A 14,737-nucleotide genomic window follows, 5' to 3' on the forward strand; every position below is an offset into this window, starting at 1 on the left:
TTTTTAAGTTTTGTAGATTAAACTGTATGTTGTATTTTATTTTTTGCAATGTTTTGATTTTATATGTATTAAATTTAATTTCCTAAATATGTTAGGTAGCTACTCAAAATCTTATTTTAATGGAAATGAACCAAAACATATTGCCTATATTTGCCGAGAAATGTATTTAACATTCATTCATTTTCTTTTCGGCCTGGTCCCTTTATAAATCAGGGGTCGCCACAGCGGAATGCACCGCCAACTTATCTAGCACATGTTTTACACAGTGGATGCCCTTCCAGCTGCAACCCATCACTGGGAAATTATTTAATATTTATTTTCAAAATAAAATCTCATTTATGCTGAGCAGTGTAGTCGATTTAGTAGTGGTAGCCCTGCTAAAATAAAAACAGCATAGGCTGGTTAGATATGTTTTGATGCTGGTTTCAATGTTGGTCTTGCTGTTTTCAGTACTGGTCTCAATGCTGGTCATGCTGGTCTTAGTGCTGGTCCTGACCCCTGAATTATTAGCCCCTCTGTTTATTTTTTCCCCCATATATCTGTTTAGTGAAGAGAAGATTTTTTTTCAACACATTTCTAATAGTTTTAATAACTCATTTTTAATAACTTAATTTATTTTATCTTGCCATGATGACAGTAAATAATATTTGACTACATATTTTTCAAGACAATTCTATACAGCGTTAAAGTGACATTTAAAGGCCTAACTAGGTTATTAGGTTAACTAGGCAGGTTAGGGTAATTAGGCACGTTATTGTATACGATGGTTTGTTCTGTAGACTATCAAAAACAATATAGCTTAAAGGGGATAATAATTTTGACCTTAAAATGTTCATAAAAAATTTAAAAAATGCTTTTATTCTAGCGAAATAAACAAATAAGACTTTCTCCGAAGAAAAAATATTATCAGAAATACTGTGAAAATATTGCTCTGTTAAACATCATTTGAGAGATATTTATAAAAGAAAAAAATTCAAAGGGCGCTTAATGATTCTGATTTCAACTGTATATATTTAAAGAGCCCCATATTATACATGAAATAGGGTCATATTTAGGTTGTAAGGGTCTCCAACAACAGTCTAATATGCATGCAAGGTCATAAAACACTTTGATGGTCTTATAATCTGCATTTATTTTTACCTAATTATCCCAGCGACTCCCATATGAATCGTTCAGCGATTCATTTGTTCCCACCCCCTCCTCAGCGCGAAGCTAATCTGCGCTGATTGGACCGATGACAGCCTGCTGCGATTGGTCGACAGTGACAGGCTTCAGCACGAGACAGAGTGAAATGCCCAGCTGGTAATCAACTATATAAAAGTAGTCACAGTGCAAACGCGCTTCATAGTGTAAGGCTTTTTTCACACACACACAACCCTCCTCAAAAGAACTGGGGAGATCGACGCGAGTCTCTCTCTCCCTCTCCCTCTCTCTCTCTCTCTCTCACACACACACACAACCCTCCTCAGAAGAACTGGGGAGATCGACGCGAGTCTCTCTCTCTCCCTCTCCCTCTCTCTCTCTCACACACACACACAACGCTCCTCAGAAGAACTAGGGAAAGCGACGCGAGTCTCTCTCTCTCTCTCTCTCACACACACCACAACGCTCCTCAGAAGAACTAGGGAAAGCGACGCGAGTCTCTCTTCTCTCTCTCTCTCTCTCTCTCTCTCTCCTCTCTCTCTCTCTCTCTCACACACACCACACACACACACACACACACAACGCTCCTCAGAAGAACTAGGGAACGTGACACGAGTCTCCTGTCTCCTAGCTTACGATCGATCGCCATAGCAACGACAAACGGCAGTGGAACGCGAGCTCACAAAAGCCTTTAACGTTAAACCCGTAAACAAAGCGGCACGCGTCGCGTTTTTTAACGTGGCTTACATGTGATAAGAGAATATAAAGAGTAACCGCGTGTACTGTACCAGGTTAACAACTCATCTTTGGGTAGGACTGTCATAATTATCCATCTGAGCACAGCGTGACTTCATTGGACCGGCGGCGTCTGTGTGTGGGTGTCTAGTGTTTTTTCTGTGTTAGTGGGCGGGGCCGCAGGTTTCAATCTCCCTGGTTTGCGCGCGTAACTACTGGCGAGGCTTGTGTTTCGTGGCTGCGTCATCGCGAAACACCTAATGACTCGTTATCAAGGCGACTCGTTTGAAGCACTATGAGTCGACTCTTTTATAGATGAATCAATAGTTTTAAACACTGTACACTTACAGATTTAAGCCTTAGCTGGATATTTCACTTCACTTAGAGCTGTGTTACACACTACATGGAAGGGCATTTTCAAAAAACCCATAATATGGGCTCTTTAAGTCTGTAAACTATTGATGACAATACTTTCAGTTTAACTCTTTTATTGGCAATTCTCAGAAATTGAAGGAAAGGGAAAGAAAAGACTATAAAGAGAGGGAAAGAAAGACTATAATACATTAATTTAACAATATTGAAGAAAAAATATTGGGTGGTTATTAACACATCCTTACTCTCTGAACCATATTCAGAGAAAAATAAAAAGTAAAGAACAACAACAAAAATAAATGTATAAAATAATAATAAAAAAACAAATCACACCTAAGTAAGCCATTACTGTTAAATGTCAGATATCAGACCAATTTCTTCCTAATACACTCTTGGATGAGAAAAAGACAGATACAGACAGGGTTAGATATGTAAGACAGGTTACATGAACACATTTTTAAAAATACAACTGAAAAGGTTGACAAACTGTATAAAAAATCTTCTGTTTTTGCCATTAATTGTACATCTAATTTTCTCTATTTGAATAAACTCATACAAAGTAATACATTCATAGAAAGTAGTTGGGCGGAGAAGGGTTTTTTCCAGCTCAGAGCCTATAATTCTTTTAGCAATTTCATACACTTGACTGCAAAGATGACAGCGATACATTTGTAGGATTCGGTCCAAACAGTGCCACTAAAGGACATGGTTCATTTTTTTAGAAGAAAAATATCAGCGATTGAGTTTAAAAATCTGTGTCCAAAAGTAATGAACTGGACAAAGGCTGGAGCTTGTCGACAACTGTCATAGGTTCAATATCTAGATTTATTTTAGAAATGACAATACTTCCAAATGTAAAATAAAATTCCCTCAAAGATTTGTTAGATATATTTTAAACAACATTTAGTTATATTTAGATTTAGGCAACACAAAACCAATGTTTTAATCTCAGCAGAGTTAACAAATCGATATTAGCTGGAATAACCCTAATCAACCCTGTATTTGCTATCAAAGCTAACTAACGAAGCGTTTGTTTATTTTGTCCAGTTGTCCATTGTGGTGTTTTACTTCGAGGTTTTGCAGATATTTTCCTCAACATGACAAAATAAAATTCAGGACGTCGAATGTAAGGAAGTGCAGGCTTCATAAACAGGCGAAGGAACTTAACAAGCCACCATTTTCACGGTCTGGTGTTCACTCAAACAAACACCAGCTCGACTATTCTGTCTGACGGTTTCTCATCCCACAACAGTGTTTCCCACCTCTGTATATTTACCTCACAATAGCACGCTGCTTGACTCCTGTCTCTGGAGGAAAAAGGGAGAAAAGGCAGTCTTAATTAGAGTCGGCATTGCACAAAGTTCACGGTAGGTTGACGCCAGATAAACGTCATGTCATTTGCATTACAAGCTGTTCTTGATAATTCTCTGCTGATTTTCGTAATCAACATATTTCATACTTTGGACCTGGGGAGAAAAAAATGCTTGATTACATTTTTGATAATATGCATGAAAACATTGAAAATCAGTAGAATCAATATGACCTGCATGGCTTTTTGTAATCACTAAGGCTTCAAAACAACGAAATTGAAATGGCAGCTACAAAACAAACATAAAAGGCTAGTGAAGTTGCAGGGTATGGTACACAACTATACCCTGATTTCTATTTACATTTCACAGTTCAGTCTCTCTATGTTCCTCTCAAGAGTCAAAGCTGCGATGTTTGCATTTCCGACACAGCTCCCTAACTAGCTTTATGTTTAGCAGGTTTAATTGCAGGGCTGATGCTCCCTGTGGACAACCAACACCAAATTCAAAGATCGTCACATTGAGGGCAAGTCTGAACAGGAAAATGGCCACACCGACTGCATGGTATGATTGGATTACTTGTAGATTGTTTTCTCCCAACACAACCAATCCAAATTGAACACAAAATGTTAAGAAACTTTCTAAAATATATTTATTCAATACAATACATCTCTTGATTTTTTTTTTTTTGCAGAATACAAATCAAATATGCATACAAGAAACGAACATGTTTAACTAAAATGGAAGATTCTCCATTCTATTCTCATCTCAAAAATAAACTAAAAGCTTCCAATTCATCATATTAAGGCAAGCTCACAATATACACCTTTTAGATTTTGCTGTCGCAGGAAGACTTCCAAGATCTGTGACAAAAAAAGGATCAGCCAGACAAGGCTCATTAAGTTTAAAAAAGTCTGCAACGTCATCTGTGCCTGTCTGGAACGATCCACATGTTTCTGCCAAAGGCTCATTTGAGATGCACCTCTCCTTATCTGAAATTTAGATGAAGGTAAACAAAACATTTTAAAAGAGAATAACATCATGATTGCTTGAACCAAAAATCATTAAGCCCTTTCCTTATCAATTCATTTTCACTGTTCTTTCTTACTTTCTCACCCAATAATCCTTTTTAAGAGTTCACACTTAGGGTTGATTTATACTTCTGCATCAAGCGCAAGTGTATCCTTCGGTGCAGGCTGCGCGTGGACGCATAACCCTCGTCGACGCCGATGCGTACCTCTCTAAAAGCGTAACTACACTTCACAACGATGAAGCTCTGTGATTGGTCGGCTTGGTAGCGCTGACGAGTGTGGGTTGGGCCCATAGCCGTGCGAACCCATTGGAGCGAGTGTTTACAAAAGTCGAGTCCTGCGAAGGAGCTCCAGATGGAAAGTTTTGTTTTGTGTTTACCTTATGATTAAAGTTGTTGCTTGTCCGCCAGTTCCTGCCTCAAAATAAGCGAGTTTGAGCTACTTCTACATTAAGATAGCAATCAGAAAAAACAAAACACCAGCAAAGAAACTCGACACAAAGGAACATAAAAACCTACTGCCAGCTAGTGTTTCGGAAGTGTTATTGCAGAGCAACACAAACAGCGGGCAGAAGTATAAATGCACAACAATGCTTATATTATGCGCCGTGGATCACGCCGATCACTCGACGCAGAAGTATAAACCAGGCTTTAGCTGATGATTGATTATAAGCTTGTTTGGCATGCTGTCCCGGGAGAGCGCCCTGAGCGTTTGCAGGGCGAGAGGGGAGATTGAGCTCAGGTAGATCTCAAGAACTCCCCCGCTTATTAGTGCTAATGATGAATTGTTTTATGAGGGAAATATTTGCCAATTTGGTTTAATTAATTTACTTATGACGCATGTCTTTGGATGGTGGGAGGAAACCGGGAACCTGGGGGAAACCCATATGAACACTGGAAAAACACCAAAATCTGCACAGAAACGCCGACCGGCCCAGCAAGGACCAGAACCAGCAATGTTCTTGCTGTAAGACAACAGTGCCAACCACTGGGCCACTCAATCTAGGAAAAGGGAAGAATAGTGGAGGGAGGGGGGATTCTTCAAGATGAAGATGACTGTGTTATGAATACTATGGTTATTTATAGTGTCTTAGGAATCATCTGATTGGAGAATCATCTATTAGCTAATACGGGTCCAGCTGTGGTGAATCATAAGCATGTGATCCTCTCGAAATTAGTTTATAAATAAACTTCACTTAATCTCTAACAAGAGATCACATGATCCTGCAGTGTACAATACACTGAGAAGGTCAAACTAATCCAGCCATCACAGTGTGGACAGTCTAAACAGAAAAATCATCCATAAACTTGCATAAATTTCTCTCAGAATTTTGACATCAAAATGGCAACAGATGACAAGAAGCCTTAGCTGCATTTCAAATCATAGGCTGTGAATTGAGTGTTGTAAATTTTTAACCATTGTAATGTTCAATTTGGAGCAAGATCTTAATGTTTAGTGAGTACCACACTGGATCATGTATCTTAGAGTTAGCAGTGTGAGATTGCCTTTACATGATTTCCTCCTATATTTGATACAGTATTTATGCTTGCCTTATACAAAGCTTTGGTATTCCAAATAAGACAACAAGGCTTAGGAGCAATTCCTGAGAACGTAAAGAAAAAAGGGACATTGAACAATGCATACTTATTAATGTTTACAGCATGACATCTCACAGAGAGTATAGCTGCACAAAATTCAAAGTTCTATCATTTTAGAAACTACCTGATGTTCAGACATTGCAATACTTCACAGCGACAGCATCATGAACCAGAATAACCAAAAACAGAAGATGGACAACCTTGGCACACTGTTGTCCCAATTTACCTTTCAAGGCAATCCTGAATTAGTGAGACTGAAGCAGTCTGATCTGTCATTGTTTACGTGCCTTCACAAATTATGTTTAGGTCTTGCGAAATGCCAGTTCTGTGACTCAGTCGTCTATTAATAGTATGATGCTGCTGTTTTACTTTTAGATCAACCAAATTCCTCACTCAAATGTGGCCTGATTCCTCTATATGGATAAATGTGTAATCCATGATCCTAACACGTAGTATGAAGTCAGTCTATTTTGGTATAGAATTATTTGTCCTTCTTATCCTCTACGACCTCGTCCAAATCCTCCTCCCTAAGAGTCTTCACGCGGGCCTCCATGTTGGTGAGCCTCTGTTTGATCCTGTTCTGGCTGGCAGTCCAATCTGCCATAAGACGAGCAAATTTAGTCTGCATCACATCTAGATTCGTCCCAAGCAAATTCACCTTTTCTTCTAGGTCTTTGGCGTCTGCGCCGGCATTGGCAGCAGCCTCATCGATAAGATTGTCTTTCATCAAAATAGCCCTACCTTTCTCCTCTAGTGCCTTCTTAGCCTCTGGGTACTCCGACAACGCATCCATTAGGTCATCTTTGGAGAGCGCAAACAGATCAGAGTATCCCACACTACGTATGTTTGCAGTTCTGCGGTTTCCAGCTTTACTCCCTTTGATTCCGAGGATGCTAATCTCGCCAAAGTAAGCACCGTCGCTGAGGACCACAAACTGCGTGACTCCATCGTCCGCCACCACAGCTAGTTTGCCTTCTTTTATAATGTACATCTCCCTACCGATGTCTCCCTTTTTGCAGATGTAGTCACCAGGGCTGAAAACCTGCGGTTGAAGTTTAAGGACAAGCTCAACAAGAAGACCCGCCTCACAATCCTGAAAGATACGCACTTTCCGAAGAGTCTCCAGATGCACGTTGATGGCGATCTCTGCCTTGAGTTTGTCTGGGAGGTACTTGAGCACCTCCTTTTCATCGCAAGTCTTCTCTTCAGTCCAAAGGTAGTCAAACCACTTCACGACACGTGCCTCCAAATCTTTGCTGACCTTTCTGAACTGCATGTATTGCTTGATTGAGTCAATCTTGGCCTGGAACTCTGCACGGGATGCATTCATATTGGAAATCATTGCACCAACGTTACCAACGATGGTGGCAAAAATCAGCACGCCAATGAGGAAATCGGAAACAACAAAAAAGTACTCCACGTCTCTGACGGGTGGTGTGTTTCTCCAATGGTAGTGAGCGTGAGAGTGGACCAGTACAGCAATAGATGTACTTTCTGCCAAGACGACCAAACTCGGGGTCACTGATGTGGGATACACCCAAGAGTCAGAGCCAAATCCAAGAGTTTTTGAAATGGCGCAAAAAGATGCAGCCGTTCCAGTGGATGATGATAAGGATGTACAGGACGAGATTGCTGATGCGAAAGATGTTTGGAAAATTGGTTCTGGTTTCAGTGCGGTCAAAGTACTCAAACAGACGAGCCATTTTGAAAAGCCGATTGAATCTCAGTTCTGGATTGTTGTAACCCACTTTCAGCATTAGTATGTCCGTTGGTATCATGGAGAATATGTCAAATTTGAATTGCGGCGACTTTTTGTAGTGCTCCCAAGCTTCTTGGATTCCTCTCACTAGTAAGCCTTGCTCCAAGAAACCTGTGAAAACCATTTCATACATTACATACAGTCATCATTGGATGTTATTAAAGGGATAGTTCACACCAAAAAGAAAATTACCTCATAATTTATTCGCCCTCATGGGGTTTAAAACCTTTATGAGTTTCTTTGTTCTATTAAACATAATAGAAGCTATTTTGAATAATGCCACTGCCTTTCCTACTAGTAAAAACAATTACTATGGAAGTCAGCGGGTCCTAGCAACCAGCATTTTTCAAAATATCTCCTTTTTGAAGTAAAAATACTCAAATACTGTAGTTTTTGATCAAGTGAAGGCTGTGTAAATAACGACAGACTGTTCATTTATGGGTGAACTATTCCCTTAATCATTAATTAATCACTACTTTTTTTATAATAAACAATAAAAAAACTACATGCCAGTCATAAAAACTCTTGCAATAGTTTAAATCCCAATTCACTCACTCAAAATCAAGAGAATATTCTCACCTGTCCTTGATCTCACAAATGTGTCAAGGAAGTAGATGGCATCTGATGAATAATCCAGAACCATCCATAGGATTGTGTAATCATCCTGCAGCTCATTAAAACAGGCTCTTAAAAAACAAACAACAGGTACAACATTAAATTAGCACTTTCACTAGACAATAACATCAAAATGTAGTACAAAATATTATGGTGTATGTATTTGTGTGTCATGGAGAACAACTAAGACATCTTTGTTTTTATGTACATCTTCAAATAATAAACTATACTTTTATTGTTCGTACTATTATATCCGTAACCTAAAGTATTGAACAAAATTATATATTTTTTAAATGGCACCTATCATTCAAAATCAACTTTTGGAAGCTGTTTGGACAGAAATGTGTGTAGGAATATGGTACACAGTCATATTAGAGTGGTATAAGAATCAAATTTAGATTTTTTTAATTTCTTAAAATTAAACAAGGATCCAAAAACCAAGCAATTTTAAGGCTAACCACACTTTGACACAGCAATGCTGCTGGGTATCCTTCTGAAGCGAACATACTTGAGCAATGGGTGGAGAAAACCAGCTCATTTGCATTTAAAGGCACAGGCACAAAACAGCAAAAATTCCCTCTAACCAAAAATTGATATTTTCAACATGGTATAACAAATAATCTGAGTGGTATTTTGAGCTGAAACTTCACAGACACATTCTGGAGACACCAAAGACCTATTTTACATCTTGTTTAAATAGGAATAATAGGAGCCCTTTAATAATAAATGCGCAGTACAGTAGAAATTCTAATATAAATTACCTGGTAACAAGCAACATAAGGTTGTAGAACACAGGTATTGCTACGATGGTCAGCCAGTGATAGTACAAATCTGTTGCTGGATCCATTATCCACACATGTTTACTAAAAGAACAAAAAAGGTTAGAATTTAACAAGAAATTTCAATTAATTGCATTAAATTTCAATAAAATACTCACGGCTTCTCCTCTTCCTTCTTTTTGTCATCTTTTTTATCATCTTTCTTATCATCCTTCTTTTCATCTTTCTTCTCATCTTTCTTTTCGTCTTTCTTCTCATCTTTCTTTTCATCTTTTTTCTCTTCCTTCTTTTCATCCTTTTTTGGTTCTTCCTTCTTGTCATCTTTCTTTATCTCCCTGTCATCCTTTTTGCTGCATAAAAAAATATAATTGATGTTTAGTGCGTAGCAAGTACACAATGTTTTACAGAGCATCATTTTAATGTCCCACGTACTCATCTGTGTTGTTGCAGTTGTTCATATTCAGCGCTGCAAGAGGCCAATGATTCGCATTGTTGTTGAAGCTGTGAAGACAACAATATTGTGAGTAGTTTTGTTGTTGTAAATTGTTTAGAGGTCAAATTTTAAATATAACAACTTTTTTTGTTTGTTTTTGCAATACAGTAATTTTAACACACTTTAATAGATCGATTTTAGGCTCTTTTGGATTTTCCCAAAGTATTTATTTTAACTGTAGATAAAAAGTCTTTTCTCAGATCCTAGTCTTTTTATTTGAACACATGTAACAACTTTTATGGAGCTGTTCATGACATATAGGTGTGACTGTTATCATAATGCGAAAAATTGCCAATTTAAATTAAGATTATTATCATTGTATTCTACTATCTCCGTTGTTGCCTCTATTTAATTTTTCTCTGCATTGATATTAATATTAAAAGTTCTAAAGTAATTAAATGTAAAAAAAAGTTCTGCTGTAAATTGTTTAGTTGAACCAAATAAAATTTTCTCGTCATCTCAACTAGGGATGCTCCAATCAGGATTTTTGCAACTGATACCGAGTACTGATTCCTTGCCATGGTGATTGGCCAATACTGAGTACCGATTCTAATGCTTCAAGCTTTATAATGCATTAAGCACATCAAGTATGATACTCCAGTGGAGATCTCGCATTACCTAGGTGAATAAATTAAGGATGTTGCATATAATCCCTTAAACACATTTCTTTTTACCATTTAGATGTAAACATATCATGGTCAGAAGCAGCTTTACAGAAAATAACATAACACAGATATAAAAATTGGTAAGAACAATTACTAACTATCGTGTCACAGCACCTCAAAACATGGTAAATAAAATAGTTGCACTTGCAACAAAGAGACCATCACTGTATAAACAGAAGTCACACCACATCTGTATATATTTTAGCCGTTGTGATGAAAGCGCATGTGCCTCCACACATCATTTACCTCCTCACGTGTTGTGGCTGCTGTACAGTAGGCTATGTATAATATACATCAGCCCATGTGCGTCTTCATCTGCTAATAAAATCTTAAACAAACACCTGTAATCGGTGCATGAGATCAGCAAGATTGGCGAGTACCGATCGAGTCATTAAATGTAATTTTCGGCCGATACCGATTAATGTCAACTTACATTAGTCAAACTGATTAAAAATATTCAATTAAACTTGGGAACTTATTAAATTAAGTTAATGTAACATAAAATTGTTTTGTCATGACTTTTGTCATTATTTTTTTGCAGTGGTGGAAAGCAGGGTGCCTATGGGTGTTTTATTTATTTAATACAAATTAAGTCATTTTAATTATGGTTAGAAATTCGTGCATATGGGTGTTTTATATATTTAATACAAGTTAAGTCATTTTAATCATGGTCAAATTTAAAAAGAAGGTGTAATATATTTGTGTAATATATTACGTTGTAATATGCGCATGGACAATTCAGTCAATTTTATTTTCAAAAACAATTTGAATATTGAATATTTTAGTGTCATTAGTTGATAGAAAGTTATTATTATTATTTAGAATCCCTGGTTAATATCTTGAACATTTAAAAAAAAAAATTATAGTACGCTACTTTCTGAATAGGATTTTTGAGTGTAATAAATAATTTTCAAAAGGTCTGGAATTACTTGAAATTTGTCCCCAGAAACATATTACATACTTGACACGGACTTCAGAAAAAAGACTTGTGCACATGTCTGCCTCCGAGACAATGACAAAAAAAAAAAACGAACAAAAACGAACAAAAAAGAATCTGTTTAAAATATTTATTTTTAACGCAAATCAAATATGAATGAAACCAATTTACCATCAGTATGTTAAAAATACATACTGAATGGCTAAAGTTGATCTTTTAAGATAATTATTAAATGAAATAAATTATCCATAGCTACTATGAAGGATACACAAAAGCAAATTCAAACTCAACTCTGCAAAATACAGAGCACACCATAAATAAGTATACCACCTTTTAAAAATGAATACTTTCATCAATTTCTCAGTAAATATAGACAATACATGTTGGTGCATTTAAACAAAACAGTGTTATTAGACATTTATATCAATTAAAATAAGATTTTGGTCACTGTATGTGGTGTGTATATCTATTTATCTATTATACATAAATATATATATTATATATATATATATATTTATATATATATATATATATATATATATATATATATATATATATATATAATATATATATTATATATATATATATATATATATATATATAATATATATGTGTGTGTCTCTACGTTTTTGTATTTGATATGTTTTCCCTAACATATTAATTTGGGTGTACTATTCTTTTGTCATTAAGATCCTTGAGATATTTTGTTAAATGAGCTTTAGTTTTGGCTTTGGTATGATTTGGCTACTGATTAATCTAATGTACAGTATATGCGCAAACACATTATTGTAAAGCATCCATAAAGAAAATATTAATTTAAATGACTCAGTTATGCTGACCGCTGTAAGTAGTAGTATCTTCCACAGGACTAGCAAAAGTGAGAGTGCAGCACAGGATTATAAGGTCACTGTAAGCACATCCTCTTTTGTTGTCTTGAGAAACAAACTTATTCTCACCACAAATTAAGGAGCATTACAGTGGGGTTGATTGTTTCCTTTGCTGGAATCTCTAATGATTTGGTTTGTTTGGAATGCAAATGTTATGCATTCATTTAGAAATATCTTCTGCAGGATGGAGGTCTAGGAGTGCCAGTTAGAAATAAAACGAAATAATCAAATGATCAATTTAATAATTAAAGCATACAAATGTATATAGATATTTAATTTAAATGGACAATTACAAGATACAAATGGCCTACTGATGTTTTGTTTTTATATTTTACATTTTACATTAGGATATTATTTGTGCATAAATATATCTAGATTTAGTAATAAACATATTGTTTGTTTGAAAACAACCATTTTGTCTACGTACTGCAAACTTACAGTACATTAGCGATAATATCATTAAATGTGGAACGGGGGCCTTACAATATTTTCTGGGGGAAGAGGGGGTCTCAGGCAAAAAAAGGTTGGGAACCACTGCTGTAGATCACTGTGGTGAAATACCCTGGGATCTGTTTTCTGTATTTGTTGACGCACTTATGTGTTGCTCTTTAAGAGCATGCTCTCCCGATGTGTAGTATTGATGAGCTGCGTCCCAAATCGCATTCTTTTGCACTATTCTACGCCATTTAGTAGAATAAGTATAAATGGTGCAAGTAGTGCACTCACACTGAAAACTCTAAAAATAATAAGTGCACTTTAATTACCTGCACTTAATTAACCGTTAAAATTAAGTGTGGAATGTTGGACACTTCACGCACTGAACGGACACTACACACATATACTATGTTGTTGAGTGTGTAAGTGCATAAGTCCATTTGGAACGCAGCTATAGTCTTCACTGTAAATGCCCTGAGAGCTTCGCTGCTGTTTGGAGTGCATTGTGAACAACTCAGATATACATTTTACCAGTGTTTGAAGTTATTACTAGACTCTGTGGTTTAGCAGATTTCCCAAATGTATTTTCTAAACACCAGTAAGACTGTATGTCCTAAAGTTTGTTGCCACTGCAAACAGAAGTGAAGCCGTGAATAAATGTACAGAAAAGGAAGTTGAGACAGACACGTCGCAGATTTGAAGGAACAAAACACAGTTCGAGGTATCATCAGAAGCCTTCTTTAGCAAAGTATCGATTTCATTTAGCCTAATTAGCCTAAATACGCTGTGGTTGTGAGTGTGACCATATCGGACACAAATATGGGGAGAGCGAAGCGGAAGTGACGTTTTTGGTCCCCATAAATATAACCCCAAAAAAAATAAAACTTACCAAAAAAAAAATTATATATATATAATATATATATATATATATAATATATATATATATATATATATATATATATATATATATATATATTTATATATATATTATATAATTATATATATATATATATAATATATATATATATATATATATATATATAATATATATATATATATATACACACACACAGTTAAAGTCAGAATTATTAGCCCCCCTGTTTATTTTTCCCCCCAATTTCGGTTCAATAGAGAGAAGATTTTCTCAACACATTTCTAAACATAATAGTTTTAATAACTCATTTCTAATAACTGATTTATTTGATCTTTGCCATGATGACAGTAAATAATATTTGACTAGATATTTTTCAAGACACTTCTATACAGCTTAAAGTGACATTTAAAGGCTTAACTAGGTTAATTAGGTTAACTAGGCAGGTTAGGGTAATTAGGCAAGTTATCATTTGGGAAATATTTAAAAAATAAAAAAAAATGAAAGGGGGGCTAATAATTCTGACTTTAACTGTGTGTGTGTGTGTGTGTGTGTGTGTGTGTGTGTGTGTGTGTGTGTATATATATACTGTGTACTCACTTCCTCTTGCGCAGCTGATCTCCTCTAGAGTCCCATGATGCATCATTTTGCATGTCTTCAGTCTCCTCCTGTATCATAGCAGAATCACTGCATCCCGAAACTCTGCATTTGCTAGACTTTCCTCCAACCCTCTGAGCAAACTGGGACATCCTGACAGTGAAGGCACAGTGACTTAAAACAAAAATCACTTACGATGCACAAACAATCTTCAAATATCCAACAGTTGAATGTTCAAATCACCTGCCCATTAGTCCCATAGTCTGATCCCTGCAAGAGATAAATGCATGGCAAATTAAATACAGTCGAATGTGACATTGAACTAATGGGAAAACTGTTCAGTGATGGAAATGAATAATTGATTGGTCCATCTAGATGTGTCTGTGGTGTCTCCTCTGACCTTTCTCCACATTCGATGCTTTCGGCAGAAGGTTCTGGAGTGAATGCGGATCGTTGTGAACGGTACGACATTTCAGTGCCGATTTCAGCCATTTTGAAAATCCTGTTAGGCCA

At 36.3% G+C, this 14,737-nt stretch overlaps 1 protein-coding gene across 1 annotated transcript; it reads right to left on the minus strand.

Moving 5' to 3' along the window:
* Nucleotides 1–6,403: 6,403 nt before the first annotated feature.
* On the minus strand, nt 6,404–14,716 carry LOC130218258 (cyclic nucleotide-gated channel cone photoreceptor subunit alpha). Its single transcript, XM_056450437.1, is given in 12 exon segments — nt 6,404–7,623; nt 7,626–7,664; nt 7,667–7,714; nt 7,717–7,762; nt 7,764–8,056; nt 8,525–8,631; nt 9,322–9,423; nt 9,498–9,689; nt 9,772–9,840; nt 14,228–14,377; nt 14,468–14,494; nt 14,625–14,716. Coding segments are annotated over 12 exon segments (2,121 nt in total). The 3' UTR covers nt 6,404–6,667.
* Nucleotides 14,717–14,737: the final 21 nt, after the last annotated feature.

The sequence above is a fragment of the Danio aesculapii genome, chromosome 1 (genome assembly GCF_903798145.1).
Source record: "Danio aesculapii chromosome 1, fDanAes4.1, whole genome shotgun sequence".
Lineage (NCBI taxonomy): Eukaryota > Metazoa > Chordata > Actinopteri > Cypriniformes > Danionidae > Danio > Danio aesculapii.